The following is a 14787-nucleotide window of genomic DNA, read 5'->3' on the forward strand; positions in this document are numbered from 1 at the left end:
TTCCCTCATGCTTTTTTCTGCCCCAGAGTGGCAAAATTAGAGAGAAAAATAGGTTGAAAAAACTGCTGTCTTGAAAGAGGGCAAGGTTCCCTGTATGACCAGCAGTGCAGCAGAAGTCAGAATGCAGAAGTTAGCATAGTTAAGGAATGAAAATAATAAAGTAATGGTTTAACAGAAACCTCACAAAGCTCAGAAAAGCAAATGCCTTGCACCTGAGGTGAAAGACAATGACTTAGGAGCACTAGGAACGCTAAGCTTCCCTTCAGATGTCCACAGTGAAACAGCGAGAAGCCACGGTTTCACACTGTCACATGAGAAATTTCAATTAGACTGAAGGGCTGTTCATCATGGAAAGAGGTACTTAGCCTGGGAAATCTTCAGCCTCAGAGGTGTTCAGAAGACACCTTGACAGGGGCCCAAGGCTGACAAGAAAGTGAGAAAAATGGGAATAAAGAGTAATCAGTGCAGTAAGGAAGTGTGGAAGAAGGGGAGGTTTCAACTCTGGCTTCCACAAATCCCTTACAGGCAGTGCAGAGTGTGGACAGTAGGGCAGGGTGGTCAGCAGGGGGTTAGAAACCCTTGTAGAGAGCCTCTTTGAGTTTATAGAAAGGACGTCATGTTCACCCTAACTGGTCGCTGTTAGCCAAACTTTTTGTAAAGCCCAAGAACTGACAATATCCATCTGTTTAATTGTGCAAATGTATGGGTTTCAAACTCATTTCCCAAGTTAATGAAGTCTCTGTGCACATACTGACTCTTACCATTCCCCTGGTTGTATTTGACAGGGAATGGGCTGCAGTATCTGTAGATATGAAAGTGCAGGGCCAGATCAGAGAGACAGGCCTGCTGGCATCACTCCTGAGTGAGTCCACTCCATAAGCAAACTTTCTGCCATGTTTATAAAATTCAATAATCCTATAGATTTAATACTTCTTCTGGAGTTATAACCTCTTTTCTCTATCCTGCTGCCGAGGACAATCCACAAATTAGTTTAAAAGTGATGAAAACAAGAAAGATCCAAAGAGGTCATGGAAACAATAAAACACGGACAAAAATTCTGACTTGTTAGTTTTTATGTACCCACAAGTGGGAAACTATAACAGGGAAAGATAGCCATATGTTTGTGTCTTAAACATCATCTTTAAACATCCATGTATCTCTTCCCCTTTTCCTGTTCTTCCCCTCCCTTCTCACCCCTTTTCTGTAAAAAATGAGGTCATACATGGAGGATTATGAGATTCCATGACCTTGCTACAGAGGTGAGGCTGTAACGTGGCATCAGCCATGCCACTGTTTCTGTAGCATACCTCACCTTCTATTGGGCCTTTTGTTCTCTACTGAGATTGCAGGTGGGACATAGAGCATTGGATTTAGCTTTCTGCATGCATCAGTGCATCTGTGGCTCAAGCACAGCTGTGTCTCCTGGCGGATGCAGGCTCCTCTTACTTTTAGAAAGGCAAAACCCTCTGGTTTTGTAGGCCACATTTGCAGTCAGCAGAAATGGCTTTGGACTGTTTTGATCTGTCTCTGGTAGTGTCCTCATGAAGTCATCCACTGGTCCATCCACAAGTCCGATCTATGATTTCAGACAAAGAGGGAATTAAGGCTTTCCCTTAATTAAGGGAATTAAGGGAATTTGGTGGGCTGGATAAACTTCTAGGTCCTTAATTTTCTTGAGTAGCTGAGGTAACAAATCCACGAAACACTGTGTTAGTGCACAGAGTTACTCATTTGAGATGCCTACTCTGTGAAATGAGAAAAAATCACTTGCAATCACTTTGCTATATGTACAACAAAATAGATTTAGATTTTCTTGCTTCTGTAATTTGCTACTGTCATATAAGGGCTTCAGGTCAGAGCACAGTGCTGATTTTGAGGCCATCATCAGGCCATGATGAATGCCATTATTTTTTTGGGTTTTTTTTTTGTTTTTTGTTTTTTTTTTAAACATTCAGGGCACTGCTGTGTTTAGGGAGAGGAGGAGGAGGAGGAGACATCACCAAAAATCTTTCTTTACTGTCTTGGAAGTATATAGTGATTCTGTGACACTGCGTCATTGCTCACTGTGAAACTGTTGGCTCAATATATTAATAAAGGAATGTAGCTGCTGAAGCCTCTGCAGATTTGTTTTATTGTTTGTGTTCATGCAGACCACGGCTGTACAAGACCCCATCCGAGTTCTTCACAAACTCTAGACTTACTTTCTATGTCTGTCTCCTCTGCACTGAAGAATGGACAAGGGAATCTTGTGCTTCATCTTGCCAGTGCCTCTTTTCATAGGCAATCCAAGGAGCCTATCCTGATTTAAATGGCTATGGGAGAGGAGTAGGTTACTGAGGGGGGAGGTGACTATCTGGAGAGTATGTAGAACTGGAACTTATGATTCAGCACTGACAGGGAGAAAGAGTCAGAATAGAATTAGATCTGAATGAAGCTTGCATCTGGGATGAGGAAAAAGCAAGCTAAGCTGAAGGAAAAGCATGGAGAGGACAGAGAAAAAATTAACTAACAGAAATGAACAGCCTGTGAAGAACCTTCTAGGACAGCGTGCAGAGGTGGGTGTCAGGGGTTATATACAGTGGTTTTGAGGCAGTGTGCAGACAGGTCTTTGAGAGATTTCTCTGTCCGATTTTAACCACTATCAACAAAACTAGCCTGGGTCACAACAGCTAGGATGAGGATGTGTTGCAAGCAAGAAACTCACTGAATTGTTATGTTAGCAGAAAGGGAAATAGGCAACTTTCTGCCGAGGTCACAGAGGATCAGATATTTTACTTGCTACTTATCCTTGATTCCCTGCTGATGGTTTTGACCTCATTAATGTCAGGTTTTGGGTTTTCTTTTCTTTTAATATTTATTCCCTTTATTTTATGCACTGACTCAGTGTTTCCAAATAGAAAAATATGAATTTTCTTAAGAAATCAGGAAAACCCTTTTTTTCTTCCATCTTCATGGGGGAGATAAGCAATCCAGGCGTGTTAGTGATGATAATTTTATGAGAAACTGAACACTACCACTCTTCGTAGCATCTTCCAGAAAGGTTATAGCCACACAGCTCTGACTCATCATAAGAAAAGGTTTGTCTTACACAGTGAAGGATGCGGGAGCACTTTGGGAAACTAGTCTGTGATCACGTAAATTAGGAATGCATATGCCTCAGACTGGAGTCTTATTGCATTGACAACCTTAATGGAAGCATGTATCAACCTCGATGATTTTGCCTCTTTTAAATTATTAATTTACTAATTATTAATTAACGTAGCTTCTCACGTAGTTTCAGTGAATTGTAAAGCACATATGACCTAGCTGTTTTACAACACCACCAATCTAGACAAATGCAAAAAAATGCCATATGTTTATTTAATTTAAATATATACCTTAATATAACTGGTCTTCTGCGTGAATAGTTAACATTATGCAGGTATGTGCCCACAAAAAATGCAGCTACCTTTTTTTTCCCACTAACTTCAATATTCTTTTTCTTAATTAATAGCTATTTGCCTTCCTACCAATTATTGATATTTACATACATGCCAATTTTGACCATTGTAGCAGACTAGCTGGGTCAGGTTCATATGAAAATACACAATTCCCTTGTGATGCAAAGACCTGCACAATATATCAGCACACACTTCTTTTACTTCTGTCATGTCCATTTTAAAATGAGATTGTGACTTGAAACGTCAATGGTAGAGTTTTTGTTTTGCCCATTTCCAAGCAAAAAATGTTTCACTGTTATTTGTGTTGTATTTTTCATCACTGTTTTCCAGTTCTTAAAATTCCAGTTAAAAACATAATGCTGTGTTCCCTAGAGGCATCAGAGGCAAGATGACATACTGTTTTCTTTTTCTTCCCATTCTCAGTTAGACAATAAAACTGACTAGGCATGTTCTTCAAGTAAATCCTTTATCCCAAGTACAGTGAAGTCAATTATGATTCATCTGTAGGTGCTTCTTTCTCTTGACAGTATAAAGGAGTCTTTCACATGAGCTTTGCTAGAACACTTTGCCTATGGCCTGTTGAAACTTGAATGTTCTTCTTCAGGCCAAAACAAGCTCTGGAGCATGCTGTGCTGATTGTAAAGTGTGGAGGGTATAATGGAGTTTTACACCTTCATTTACAGTCCAGCCCCAGTTGTAGCTGGCTGGTGAGGTTTTCTAGAGTATTAGTGGCAGGTCTTTTGGCTTGCGCAGTAGTATTTTGGTCTGGGCTTATGGGCACTGGCTGGATTACAGGTCGTCCTTTTCTTTATGGTCTTAGACATAACCTGGTCCAGGGCTAAGCCTGATGAAGAGTTAGCTGCTTTTACTTCAAATGCACTTGGTAAGTAGCTATGAGAGATAGTTAGGAGTCCTTAGTGGTTCTCACTGAAGGGTGGCCATAATAAGAAATAGCAAAATAGTGCATGCTAACTACTGTTGGGATCCTCAGAGACGCGTGACACTAATTTTCCCTTTCTTTTTTTTTTTTTTCCTAAATGCACTTCTCAAGCATAAGATGAGGAGCAGCAGCAGCCTCTGGCCACAGGTTTGCAGTCCCAGAATAGATTTACGACAAAGTGGTCTCCAGAGCAGATAATCAAACATTTTTTCCCATGCGAGAGCATTAGGTCCATTCTAATGTGGACTTTGCCTGGTCTACACCCTTTGAAGTTTATCTAGGACTTGCTGAGAGAGGAGGAAGAGAGAGAGATGGGAGGCAGCTAAAAGCTCTGTTCCCCTCCCTTTTCCCAAAAGTCATCTGATTTCTCGCAAATCTCTAATACGGACCAGATCTGTGCACTCCCCCACACAGCCGGAGCCAACAGGGTTGTGCAACTTGTTCTGGAAATTCCCTCTTCTGCTGAAAGCCGGTAAGCTTTTTTTCTGAATCACAACCGACCGGGAACGCTGGAACATCACACTGCTAGGGGGTGCTGCAACATTGCAGATGAAAGCTCTCTTCCCCATTCCACAGGCTTGGATACTTTTGGAGTGAAAAGGAAGGAAAAAGAAAAAAAAAGAGAAGAGAGAAAGAGAACATAAGGGAAAAGAAGAACACATGGACTAGGAAGAGAAGGTAAATATTGCAAGCTTTAGAAACGGGAAACAAAAATATTCCTGAGTGTCGCTGTCTGACAACTAGAAGGCTCAGTGCGTGCTGCCCCCAGGTTGCGGTGCTGGGGAGAACGAATTGGGTCCCGTGGTTGGGAGGTGCTTTCTGTCAGTTTGTTAGGCTCTATAATGTTCTTTGGAGGCACTGATGGACATAAAAGAAGGACATGAGTTCCTCTGAATAACAACCTAGAGATTACTGCACCATTTTGTCAACAGTGAGACCAGCATCCATCCTCAGTGCTTGGGGTTGCTATATGCAGGAAGGAGTAGTGAATAATCTTGCATTTAAGGCAAATCATTGGTGAATTTTCTGCAAGCTTAGTGTGTTAGTTCTTGACGTGTGTAACAGGCATGTAGAAGTACAGGTGACATTAATCAATCCCACTGTTTTTTTTTGTCCCAGGCAAAGTCCAATCCCTGAATGTTTTCAGGAAAGAAGATCAGCTTTTTCCAGATGTGGTAAGTTTCTGAATCTCCATGGGGCAGGCTTATTCATAATTTCATTTTATAAATGGTGTTCTTCTTTTAATCTAATGATTCTGGAATCTGAATGCGTCTGTTCCCCAAGCAGCCTTCAAAACAGGATAGTGAAGCAAGAAATATGACTTAAGACCATTCTACCTATTTCTGCAACATTACCATTCCTCTACAGCTGGAGAGAAGCAAAGATCAGCATGGAAGTTGTGCTCTTTCAGTTTGAAATTCTGCAGGAGAAGACAAGCCCCACATCTGGTTGTTAGACCTCTAAAGACAGGAACAATACTGTTTGCTACACACAGCCAAAACTAGCCTTTTCACTAGGGACTGTGTGCATATGGAGATGCAGAAGACTTCTGCAATGTAATTTTTCTTCCTCTTTTCTCAGGTACCTTATCTTCTTCTGTCATCCTGTCTGGGCTGATACAGCCTCCATGTATGGTGAGATCTTGTCACCCAGTTATCCTCAGGTGTACCCAAATGATCTGCAGGAATCTTGGGAAATCCAGGTCCCTCCAGGATATGGCATTCGCCTTTATTTCACGCATATAGATCTCGAACCTTCACAGAACTGCGAATATGACTCTGTAAAGGTACTGTCCCTCCCTGTTCTCGTCAAGAGAGAAAAAGACAAGAAGTCGAGGTATAGCGTATAGCAGCAGGGCTGCATACAAAGCTCAAGGCTGGAAGAAGAGATGCACTCTTTCTGTTATGATCCCAAATAAGCCCAAATGACTGGAAATATCTGTGCTAACAGTCTCTACGTTGATGTAAGTTTACTTCAGAATTATAGGAGCACTGTCTGTCGACTGAGCACAATATCTGTACTGCACTTCCTGTGTTCCTCTCATATCCATTGGAAGAGCTCACTAACACCTCCATATTGTATTCAGAATTAGTCCACGAGTGAACATAAACAATTACTGAAAGTGGAGATTGATTGGTAATGACTAAAGTTAAAAACAATCAAGAGATCTGTGCGTGGATGGTGGCTACTCAGAAAAAAATGCAGTGGCCTACTGTCCCAATCTTTGCACCTATTTAAAACGTAAAACATTTGTTATCTGAAAAACCACAACAGGTATCTCAAAGCAGGGAAGTCAGTAAGAGGAAACGTTCCTCAAGGATCCTACATATGGCAAGAAATTTGTTCTCTAGGGATTCTGTTCAGTTTTACCTTGGCTGACTGTCTTCTGCCCTTGACCATCTCTGGATGAAAAAGTAGCTTTAGGCCTTCTGCTAACTGTGACGTGGCTGTGCCCTAAGAGATAAATCTAAATGTCATGAGAAATGAATGCAACTTACTAGCTTTTGATTAGTCGTCTACAAACTAGAGGGCTCAAGTACTGGTAATTACACATATTTCAGTAATGAGGCAACACCTTTCTGAATTCTGCAGATCATTTCTGGTGGCCATGTTGAAGGTTTGCTCTGTGGGAAGAAGAAAACTCGTGCCCCTGGCTCCTCGATTGTGGAGGAATTTTATGTCCCTTATAACACCCTGACTATGACTTTCCAATCAGACTTTTCCAATGAGGAGCGTTTCACTGGTTTTGCAGCCTACTACGTTGCTGTAGGTAAGGTTAAAACAGACTTCTCTGAATCTCTGTAGTGTTCAAGAATAGGAGGGGGAGGGGGGGGAAGCTGTACAAATGGGTTTCCTTATGAAAAAGTCTTATTTACAAGAAATCCAGACAGACAGGACTGCTTTCCAATGTGGTCAGTCTTAAGTGCTGCCTTCAAGACATTTTTTCCTTGTTGTTTGCTAGTATTTACTTCACTTTCCCATCTTCCTCCTGCCCTTAGGGCCTGCTTCTAACCTGACATATTTTCTTCTCACACTTGCAGACTTAGATGAGTGCACAGATTTTGTGGAGGAACCTTGCAGTCATTACTGTAATAATTATATTGGAGGTTATTTCTGTACCTGCCCACCAGATTATTTCCTCTATGAAGATAAGAAAACATGTGGAGGTAAGAGATCTACATGAGTTGTGGTCAACAAAAAGAGTTAATTTAGGCCAAGTGGGATATTGTGCTTGAAAGACTTTCTCTGCTATCCTTCTCAGTCAGTCACAGCAGATATATTATAATGACAAGGGCATCCCAGTGCAAATCTGAACTGGTAGTAGACTGTGTCTGTGAATCTTTAGCATTCTTTTTGTGGTATCAAGAAAATTAAGGAAGTTTTATACAACATTCTCTAAGGACTGTGACAGAGATCCCTCTTAGCATACTGTATATCTTTTAATTCCTGACAAAACAAAGTAGTTCAAAGAAGATAAAAACACAAGGCTGCTTGGCTTGACTGGAAAAAAAAACCACACAAACTGCAATGTCACAAATGAGACATACAGAAAGAGGTACAAGATGAGAACCTACAGATGAGAGAAGAGGGTCTAAATCATAAGTGGAAGTTTAAAAAAAAAAAAAAGATGGAGGGAGGAAGGGAGGACACTAAGCAAGGCGAACAAAATTAGTGATATGCTGAAGCTGTTCTCTAGTACTGAGGACACCAGGAAGTTGTCTTCCAAAGGATGGACAAGTAGGCATGGCAGGTGAAGCCACTCAAAGTTAAGGTCCCTCATAAACTGAATAAGGAGATGTGATTGTTTTCAGTTTCTTGGGAAAATGCAGTATTAGATGTGATTAATGCTGGTGACTGGAGAGACCGGAGATACAGTGGAAGAAGGAAAGCTCATCTGCTTCATAATTGAACCATTTCCTTGTTGAGTCCTTTCTCTGCTCCTTAATCCTAGTGAACTGCAGTGGCAATGTCTTCACTGAGCCATCAGGGGAGATTGCTAGTCCAAACTATCCCAATCAGTACCCAGAGAACTCACAGTGCAAGTACCAAGTGGCTCTGAGGCCAGGCTACTTTGTGGCATTGACCATACGCAGTGAAGACTTTGATGTGGAACCAGCCGACTCAAAAGGGAGTTGCCACGACAGTTTAATAGTAGGTATGGGGTAGGGAGGAAGTCAGGATGCTCTGGGTTTCCCCAGAGACGTCCTCATATTCAGAAGACTCTTTGATTGTTTAACTTGAATTTCATCTATGCTGCCTTTTAACGTTTTTGGGAATACTAAAAAATAAAGTTATTAGGAATCTCTCTGTGAATACATTTTGTATTTCATCACTTCTTCTTGTCCATTATTTTCCCAGCTTGTCTCTGGAAAGCAGCGTTATGGTCCCTATTGTGGCAGTAAATTCCCAGGTCCTCCTGAAATCAAAACTAGGAGCAACATTCTTGACATAATTTTCCAGACTGACCATGTGGTACAGCACAAAGGCTGGAAAATACGCTACTATGCTGAGCGTGAGTATGCACTTAGGAATACATTCCCTCTGCTGATGAGCTAGGGAAAGACCTTCCGCCTGGTCAAATTCATGATACAACAACATGTTAACTTGCTCAGGCTGCTGGGTTTAATATTCACAGCTAAGGAGCTATTAACTAAACAGAGGATGCCTGTAAACTAGAGAGAATAATCACTATGAAGAAAGAAGTTTGTTACTTGAAGAAAAGTAAATCTTGAATCAGTTAATCATTGATTTCCTCTTATCTCTTCAAAGCCATAACCTGTCCCCTGAGTGTCATTCCCAATTCTGTTCTTGACCCAAAGAAGGACAGGTATATCTTCTCGGACAATGTGAAGGTGACATGTATGGAAGGCTATGAAATTGTGAGGGTAAGTTACACACAAAAAGCATATGCCCTCTTTGCCCCTCCCAGCAGCTTCCTGCTGCTACTTCCCATCAGGTGTATCGAGCAAAAGGGCTCAATGTTTTTGCCACAACTGTATCAAGTGCAAACTTTCCAGCAACTGCAGCATCCTGAGGAACCTCCACTAGAGTGTCTATTTCAGATACATCTCGTGGCCAGTGACTCATATGTGTCATGTTCTTTTCCATAGCAATATGACAGCATCACGACTTTTCACTCCAGTTGTCAGAATAATGGTGAATGGAGCAACTCTAATTTCAGCTGTATTCGTAAGTGACCTGTCTCTGTATTGTGGGAAACAGACTTTAATGAAGTAAAATGCACTAAACACACAATCTCCAGACTAGGAGAACAATGAAGGACTGGGATGTGCGCATGCTGAGAGGACCGAGGAAATAAGCATGGATGACCACACAGGGATCAACAGAGCTGTGTGGTTTCCCATACTACAGAATAATCAGATTGTTTGGTGAAGATACCCCTTTGATTGTCTTTGATTGATTGTTTCTTCTCTACAGCTGTGAACTGTGGTGATCCCAGTCCTATTGACAACGGTAAATATGACTACATCTCTGAACTTCATGAGCCTCTGTACCAAGCTACTGTCCGGTACTTCTGCAAAGCACCTTACTATACATTACAAAACAAAGGGGAAGGTAAGCGTTGTGTCTGCTGCAGGAACATATTTACTTCATGAAAGGCCTAAGAATTAGTACTGCCATTGTTCATGGAGCTGGTATGGTATACCCCATTAAGTCAAAGCTGTGAAAAGATTCTTCCTGGTGTGGGGTTGCAGGCAGTAGTTTTGTGTTCCTTTTGTGTTTAATATACTGAAGTGATGTCTATAATAGGGGTGTTGACCTCAGATGTATTAGCAAGTCCTATCTCCATTTGTCTGGTATATGAACCACAAAGATTTTTACCACACATTTCTGATGGGGAAGTAAAGGACTTAAGAAGCCTATTAGATGAGGTCCCTCCTAAGCAGGGGCAGAAGCACCCTGGTGGAGTTGTCTGCTTTTAGAGAGATCTCACCAATATTTACCAAGCTGTGCTTGCTTTGGAAATGATAAGGTTAATATACTGTCTTATATAATAACAGTGCTTACGCTGTCTTCATTTGATTGTATCTTTCTGGTGCTCTTTTCTTGTGTTTTCAAAGCGGTATATCAATGCTCAGCCAGTGGACAATGGATCAATGAAGAAATGGGAACAGAGCTACCAACGTGTGTTGCAGGTACTATCAAAACCTGTGAATACATATGCACACATAGTGTGCTTCTTTCATTTACTCTGTTTCTGCATACCTTCAAGTGTGCACATTCAGTTCTTCAGATCTCTGACTGTTCTGTACGTAGCAAAAAGACTGACAGGTCAAAAGAGACGTCCAGCAATAGCAAGTCTTTCTTCCCTCAGTCTCTCCTAAACAATATTGAGAACTGTAGCTTTTCTTCAAACCCTCCTTGGGTTCAGTTTCCATCAATCACTGGTGATGCGACACCATAGGGAAAATTCACTACTCTCACTTGAAGTCTAAATCTAAATCCTAAGTGCCTTAGGAGCATATGTCCTTCAGCAATGCTTAACGGGTCTGAAAGCTTAAGCAATATCTCTATCCAAGACTTTCTTATTCTCTCATTGTATTAATGGGAGAAACTGGGGAGGAAAGTGCATGGGTACTTTGTCTGCTCCTCACTGCTGGCAGTTATGGTTGAGTATTAACTTCCAGATCATAAAGAGAATTTAAAATTGTATGTATTCTGGACACTGTTCAGCTTAACAACCTCTCTTAATGGAGGTAAAATTCCTACCACTATCTGTACACGATGCCTCTTTGCTACTCCATACTCTTAAAACCTCATTTTAAAGTACAAGACCCAGCTGAAGACTGTTCGACTCTCATACAAGCCAGGTCAGTCAGTGACTTGGACTATACCAGTGCACAGTGCAAAAGTCAAATTGAAAGATGAAGCTCAAATAACATGCAACCAAAAAGAAGGTTACAAAGAATGTGAAGCCAGATTTTCTCAGAGGGACATAGAGACACAAGGCAATAAAAGGCAATGAGCACAAATTTAAACAAAGTAAATTCTGGTAGTGTTTATGGAAGAATGTTTCCCAGAGTACTGAAACCGTGGTTCAGAGAGGCTGGGTAGTCACCACCCTTAGAAATGCTCATAAGTCACCTAGCAGAGCCACCAAGCTACTTTGCTTTGCTGTTAGGAGGATGGGGAAGGGCAGTTAGGGGTGAGCAAGGGTTGAACCAGGGATGTCCAGAGGCCCCTTCTTCTGCTTCATTTGAATTGAAAGCTACTTACCAGCTATATTTCTTTCCTTAGTCTCTGACAGTATAACTAAGGGTTCAGTTCAAAGCAAACAATGTGAAAAGCAATCAATTTCCTATCTGTGTAATAATGACCAGCCTCATTTTTGCCCATATGCCACATTCTGCATAACCTGATGGAACATTTTATTCAAAGAGCACAGAGCATTTCTGCACCCACAGGACTCAGATAAGATCTCCACTGACCTATTGCTTAAGATTTTACATACTAAAAAATGGAAAGGGAAAATGGAAAAACATCAATAACACATATGAACACCTAATCTGAGACTATCTGTAGTTCACACATATGCACAAAACAAATCCTTTCAAAGAGTAGTGTCTTTAATTCTTCTAAGTATTCAAAATATATTTTGTATAATATTTGAAAAAAATATTGATTTTTACCTACAGGACATAAGTCAGCAAAGCAAAAATGCTAACTGCAACACAATGAAATTTTGAGCTTAGGCAAAACCAGCGCTGATTGGTTGACAACAGCTGTGAAAGTTTAGCATTACAGAACAAGAATTTGAGAATGAGCATTTTCAGTCTAAATTGAATGTTTGATAGGATTTTTGCTTGAATTTTCTTGAATTTCTCTGTAAATGCTCCCTTCAAATTCTATGAATTCTATGACATAGAATATAAACAGAAGTTAGTTGCTCAGAATCAAAAATGATTTAGAAGATACAAGTGAGGACTATGGGCATTTTACTATTACCAGATAAACCTCTAACTGCTAGTTCTCCCATCTGGTTCTTCTTTTTTCTTTTCCTTCTAGTCTGTGGCATACCTAGTAATCCTATCCGAGAGACAGGAAAGATTTTTGGAGGCACTCGTGCAGAAAAAGGCAACTTTCCCTGGCAGGTGTATTTTGAACACCCAAGAGGAGCTGGAGTGCTCATCTCTGAAAGATGGGTAATGACTGCAGCTCATGTGCTGGATGGATATGACATGCCTAGAATGTTTGCTGGGACAATAAATATTGGTGGAAGAGCTTTATACGAAGAAGGCAAGCAGCTGGTTCCAGAGGCATCCTTCATCCATCCAGGCTGGAAGAGGCTGCCCACAGGCTCTCACAGGACTGATTTTGATAATGATATTGCACTACTGAAGCTGAAGGAACCTGTGGAGATGGGTCCAAACATCTCACCCCTCTGTCTTCCTGGTAAATCACCTGAATATGAGCTACAGATAGGGACTCTAGGCTATATTGCTGGCTGGGGATGGAGAGAGAAAGGAAGACTGCCCAATTACCTTTGGAAGGCCCAGATTCCTGTGGTGGACATGGACAGGTGCCGTTCTGTGAAACCAGAGGGCTCTGCTGATTCCAGTGCATACCGATTCACCGACAATATGATCTGTGCTGGTGGTAGCAAGGACAGCTGTAAGGGAGACAGTGGTGGAGCTTATTCCATCCAAGATCCTCTTAATAGCAGCCAGTCCTATGTGGCTGGGTTGATCTCCTGGGGACCAAAATGTGGTACCTTTGGTCTCTACACCAAGGTAGTGCGTTATTTGGACTGGATTTCTGAGACTATGAATAAACATGAGATGAAGCCCAGCACAATTAGCTGATGAGCTCTTTCTCCCTTTAGCACAGTCACTCTTCTTAAGTGTAATGGTTACGTATTCTGGTAGTAAGACTGGCTATGATTCTGTTCACTTTTCATGTTTAACAGGGTAACTCACTGCGTCTGTGCAGAGTGAGTAGAGAGTCAGGAATATGTATTGTTTTTTCCCTCTGTCACTGTGGCTGGTAAGGGAATTTCACTTTCTTCCACACATTACTATGAGGAAGCATAAGAGGAAGATGCTATTCTGCATAAGGAGGCTCCTTCTGTTTCCTCTCAGTTTTTCTGTTTCATTTTTCCCACTTGATGAAGACATACCCATGCCCTACCTGACAGGGAGATCACAATGAAGAGGAGAGAGAATAATTGTTAGTCTCAGGATAGGTTCAAAGCCTAGTTTCTGATTTCTGTATTTCCTATATTGTTCAGAATATCCAATGGCATTAAAGAATGTCCAAACTTGCTTCCCATGTGTGCATTGTCCTTCTCCTTCTCAGTCGAGACCTAGATTTCCCTGACATTAAATCAGGTACTGAGTCACACACTGAACCAACATATTGCCAGCTTTTGTCAAGCTCCAACTTACACTACCTTACTTCTCTATGTAAGAATTTCTATGAAGTGCTTCTGAGTTAGTTGCAGCACACTGACCAACCAACACCAGCAACAGAACCTCACTTCAGTCTTCTGAATCAGGATAAGCAGAACAGAATATCTTCAAAACTCTTATTTAACTGTACCTAGGGCTTATTTTTTCAAACTTTACTGTATGAGATAAGAAATAAAGATTGCCTGATTTTGGGAAGGTAGTACTGTGGGAGAAGATAATCTAATATGTGTTAAGAGTGTCTTCTGCTCCAGAACACTACTTGAAATCCAAATCCCTCACAGTAATCTTTTGACTAAGATGGTCAGGGGACTGGTGCAGATAGCATATGAAGAAAGATGATAGAAACTGTTCAATTTGAAAACAAAGAAGTTAAGAAAGGGATCTAGCTACTGTCTTCAGCTACCTAAAAGGGGATTAGACAGCAGGCTCTTCAAAAAGGTAAAGAGAGAGAAGAGACAATGGGCACTGAAGCATGTACCATAGAAGACTGGGGAACCTCTGTCATACTGAATATCTGCACAGCTTGCCCAGGAAAGACCCCGAAGTTCCAAAGTTAGTCCTACCATCAACAGAATATTGGATGCTGTCTCTTGCAGCTTAAATTTTTCTGAGTCTAGTAACTGGTGAGGATGATGTGTGCATTTTCTGGGAGACTTCATATAGACTCCTGCACTCAACTCAAGCACCTTCCATTTCTCAGTATGTGTAACAAGCAAAATGTTATTTTATTGCAGGGTTGCAACTGCATGTTCCAACTTTAATCTAGTGTTAAGTTTTACAGTCATTCTTCCATGTTGCTATTGTACGTGGGCCCATCTCATCTTACATCCTATAGAGTGCAAAAGGGAATTGTTCCTTTTGCACAGTTAAGACTGCAATTTTAGCCCACCTGCAGAATCTGGTTGACATTAAATTGAATCAGAGTCAGCTGTGTGCCCTGGTGGCCAATAGGGCCAACCATACCCTGACGTGCATC

General features: G+C 41.2%; 1 protein-coding gene across 2 annotated transcripts; it reads left to right on the forward strand.

The window, feature by feature from the left end:
• Positions 1 to 4701: 4701 nt before the first annotated feature.
• Positions 4702 to 13665, forward strand: C1S (complement C1s). Of its 2 annotated transcripts, XM_052701643.1 has the most exons (13): positions 4702 to 4852; positions 4957 to 5058; positions 5500 to 5555; positions 5962 to 6166; positions 6973 to 7150; positions 7422 to 7547; positions 8333 to 8532; positions 8740 to 8893; positions 9151 to 9266; positions 9492 to 9570; positions 9820 to 9957; positions 10464 to 10538; positions 12409 to 13665. In XM_052701643.1, the coding sequence occupies exons 3-13, from the start codon at positions 5518 to 5520 to the stop codon at positions 13203 to 13205; spliced, it is 2106 nt and encodes a 701-aa protein (XP_052557603.1). In that variant the 5' UTR covers positions 4702 to 4852; positions 4957 to 5058; positions 5500 to 5517; the 3' UTR covers positions 13206 to 13665. The 2 variants fall into 2 exon arrangements, with proteins under 2 accessions (XP_052557603.1, XP_052557602.1); XM_052701642.1 differs by lacking the exon at positions 4702 to 4852 and having other exon boundaries at positions 4864 to 5058.
• The last annotated feature ends 1122 nt before the right edge of the window (positions 13666 to 14787 follow it).

Source organism: Tympanuchus pallidicinctus, unplaced genomic scaffold (genome assembly GCF_026119805.1).
Source record: "Tympanuchus pallidicinctus isolate F22 unplaced genomic scaffold, pur_lepc_1.0 scaffold40, whole genome shotgun sequence".
NCBI lineage: Eukaryota > Metazoa > Chordata > Aves > Galliformes > Phasianidae > Tympanuchus > Tympanuchus pallidicinctus.

Bases quoted from the DNA above. Each gene is read 5' to 3' on its own strand.
- C1S (XM_052701643.1), top strand. From the start codon at position 5,518: ATGTTTTCAGGAAAGAAGATCAGCTTTTTCCAGATGTG. The intron at 7,548-8,332 runs GTAAGAGATCTA...CCTTAATCCTAG, and splicing joins AGATAAGAAAACATGTGGAG to TGAACTGCAGTGGCAATGTC. The intron at 8,894-9,150 runs GTGAGTATGCAC...ATCTCTTCAAAG, and splicing joins AATACGCTACTATGCTGAGC to CCATAACCTGTCCCCTGAGT.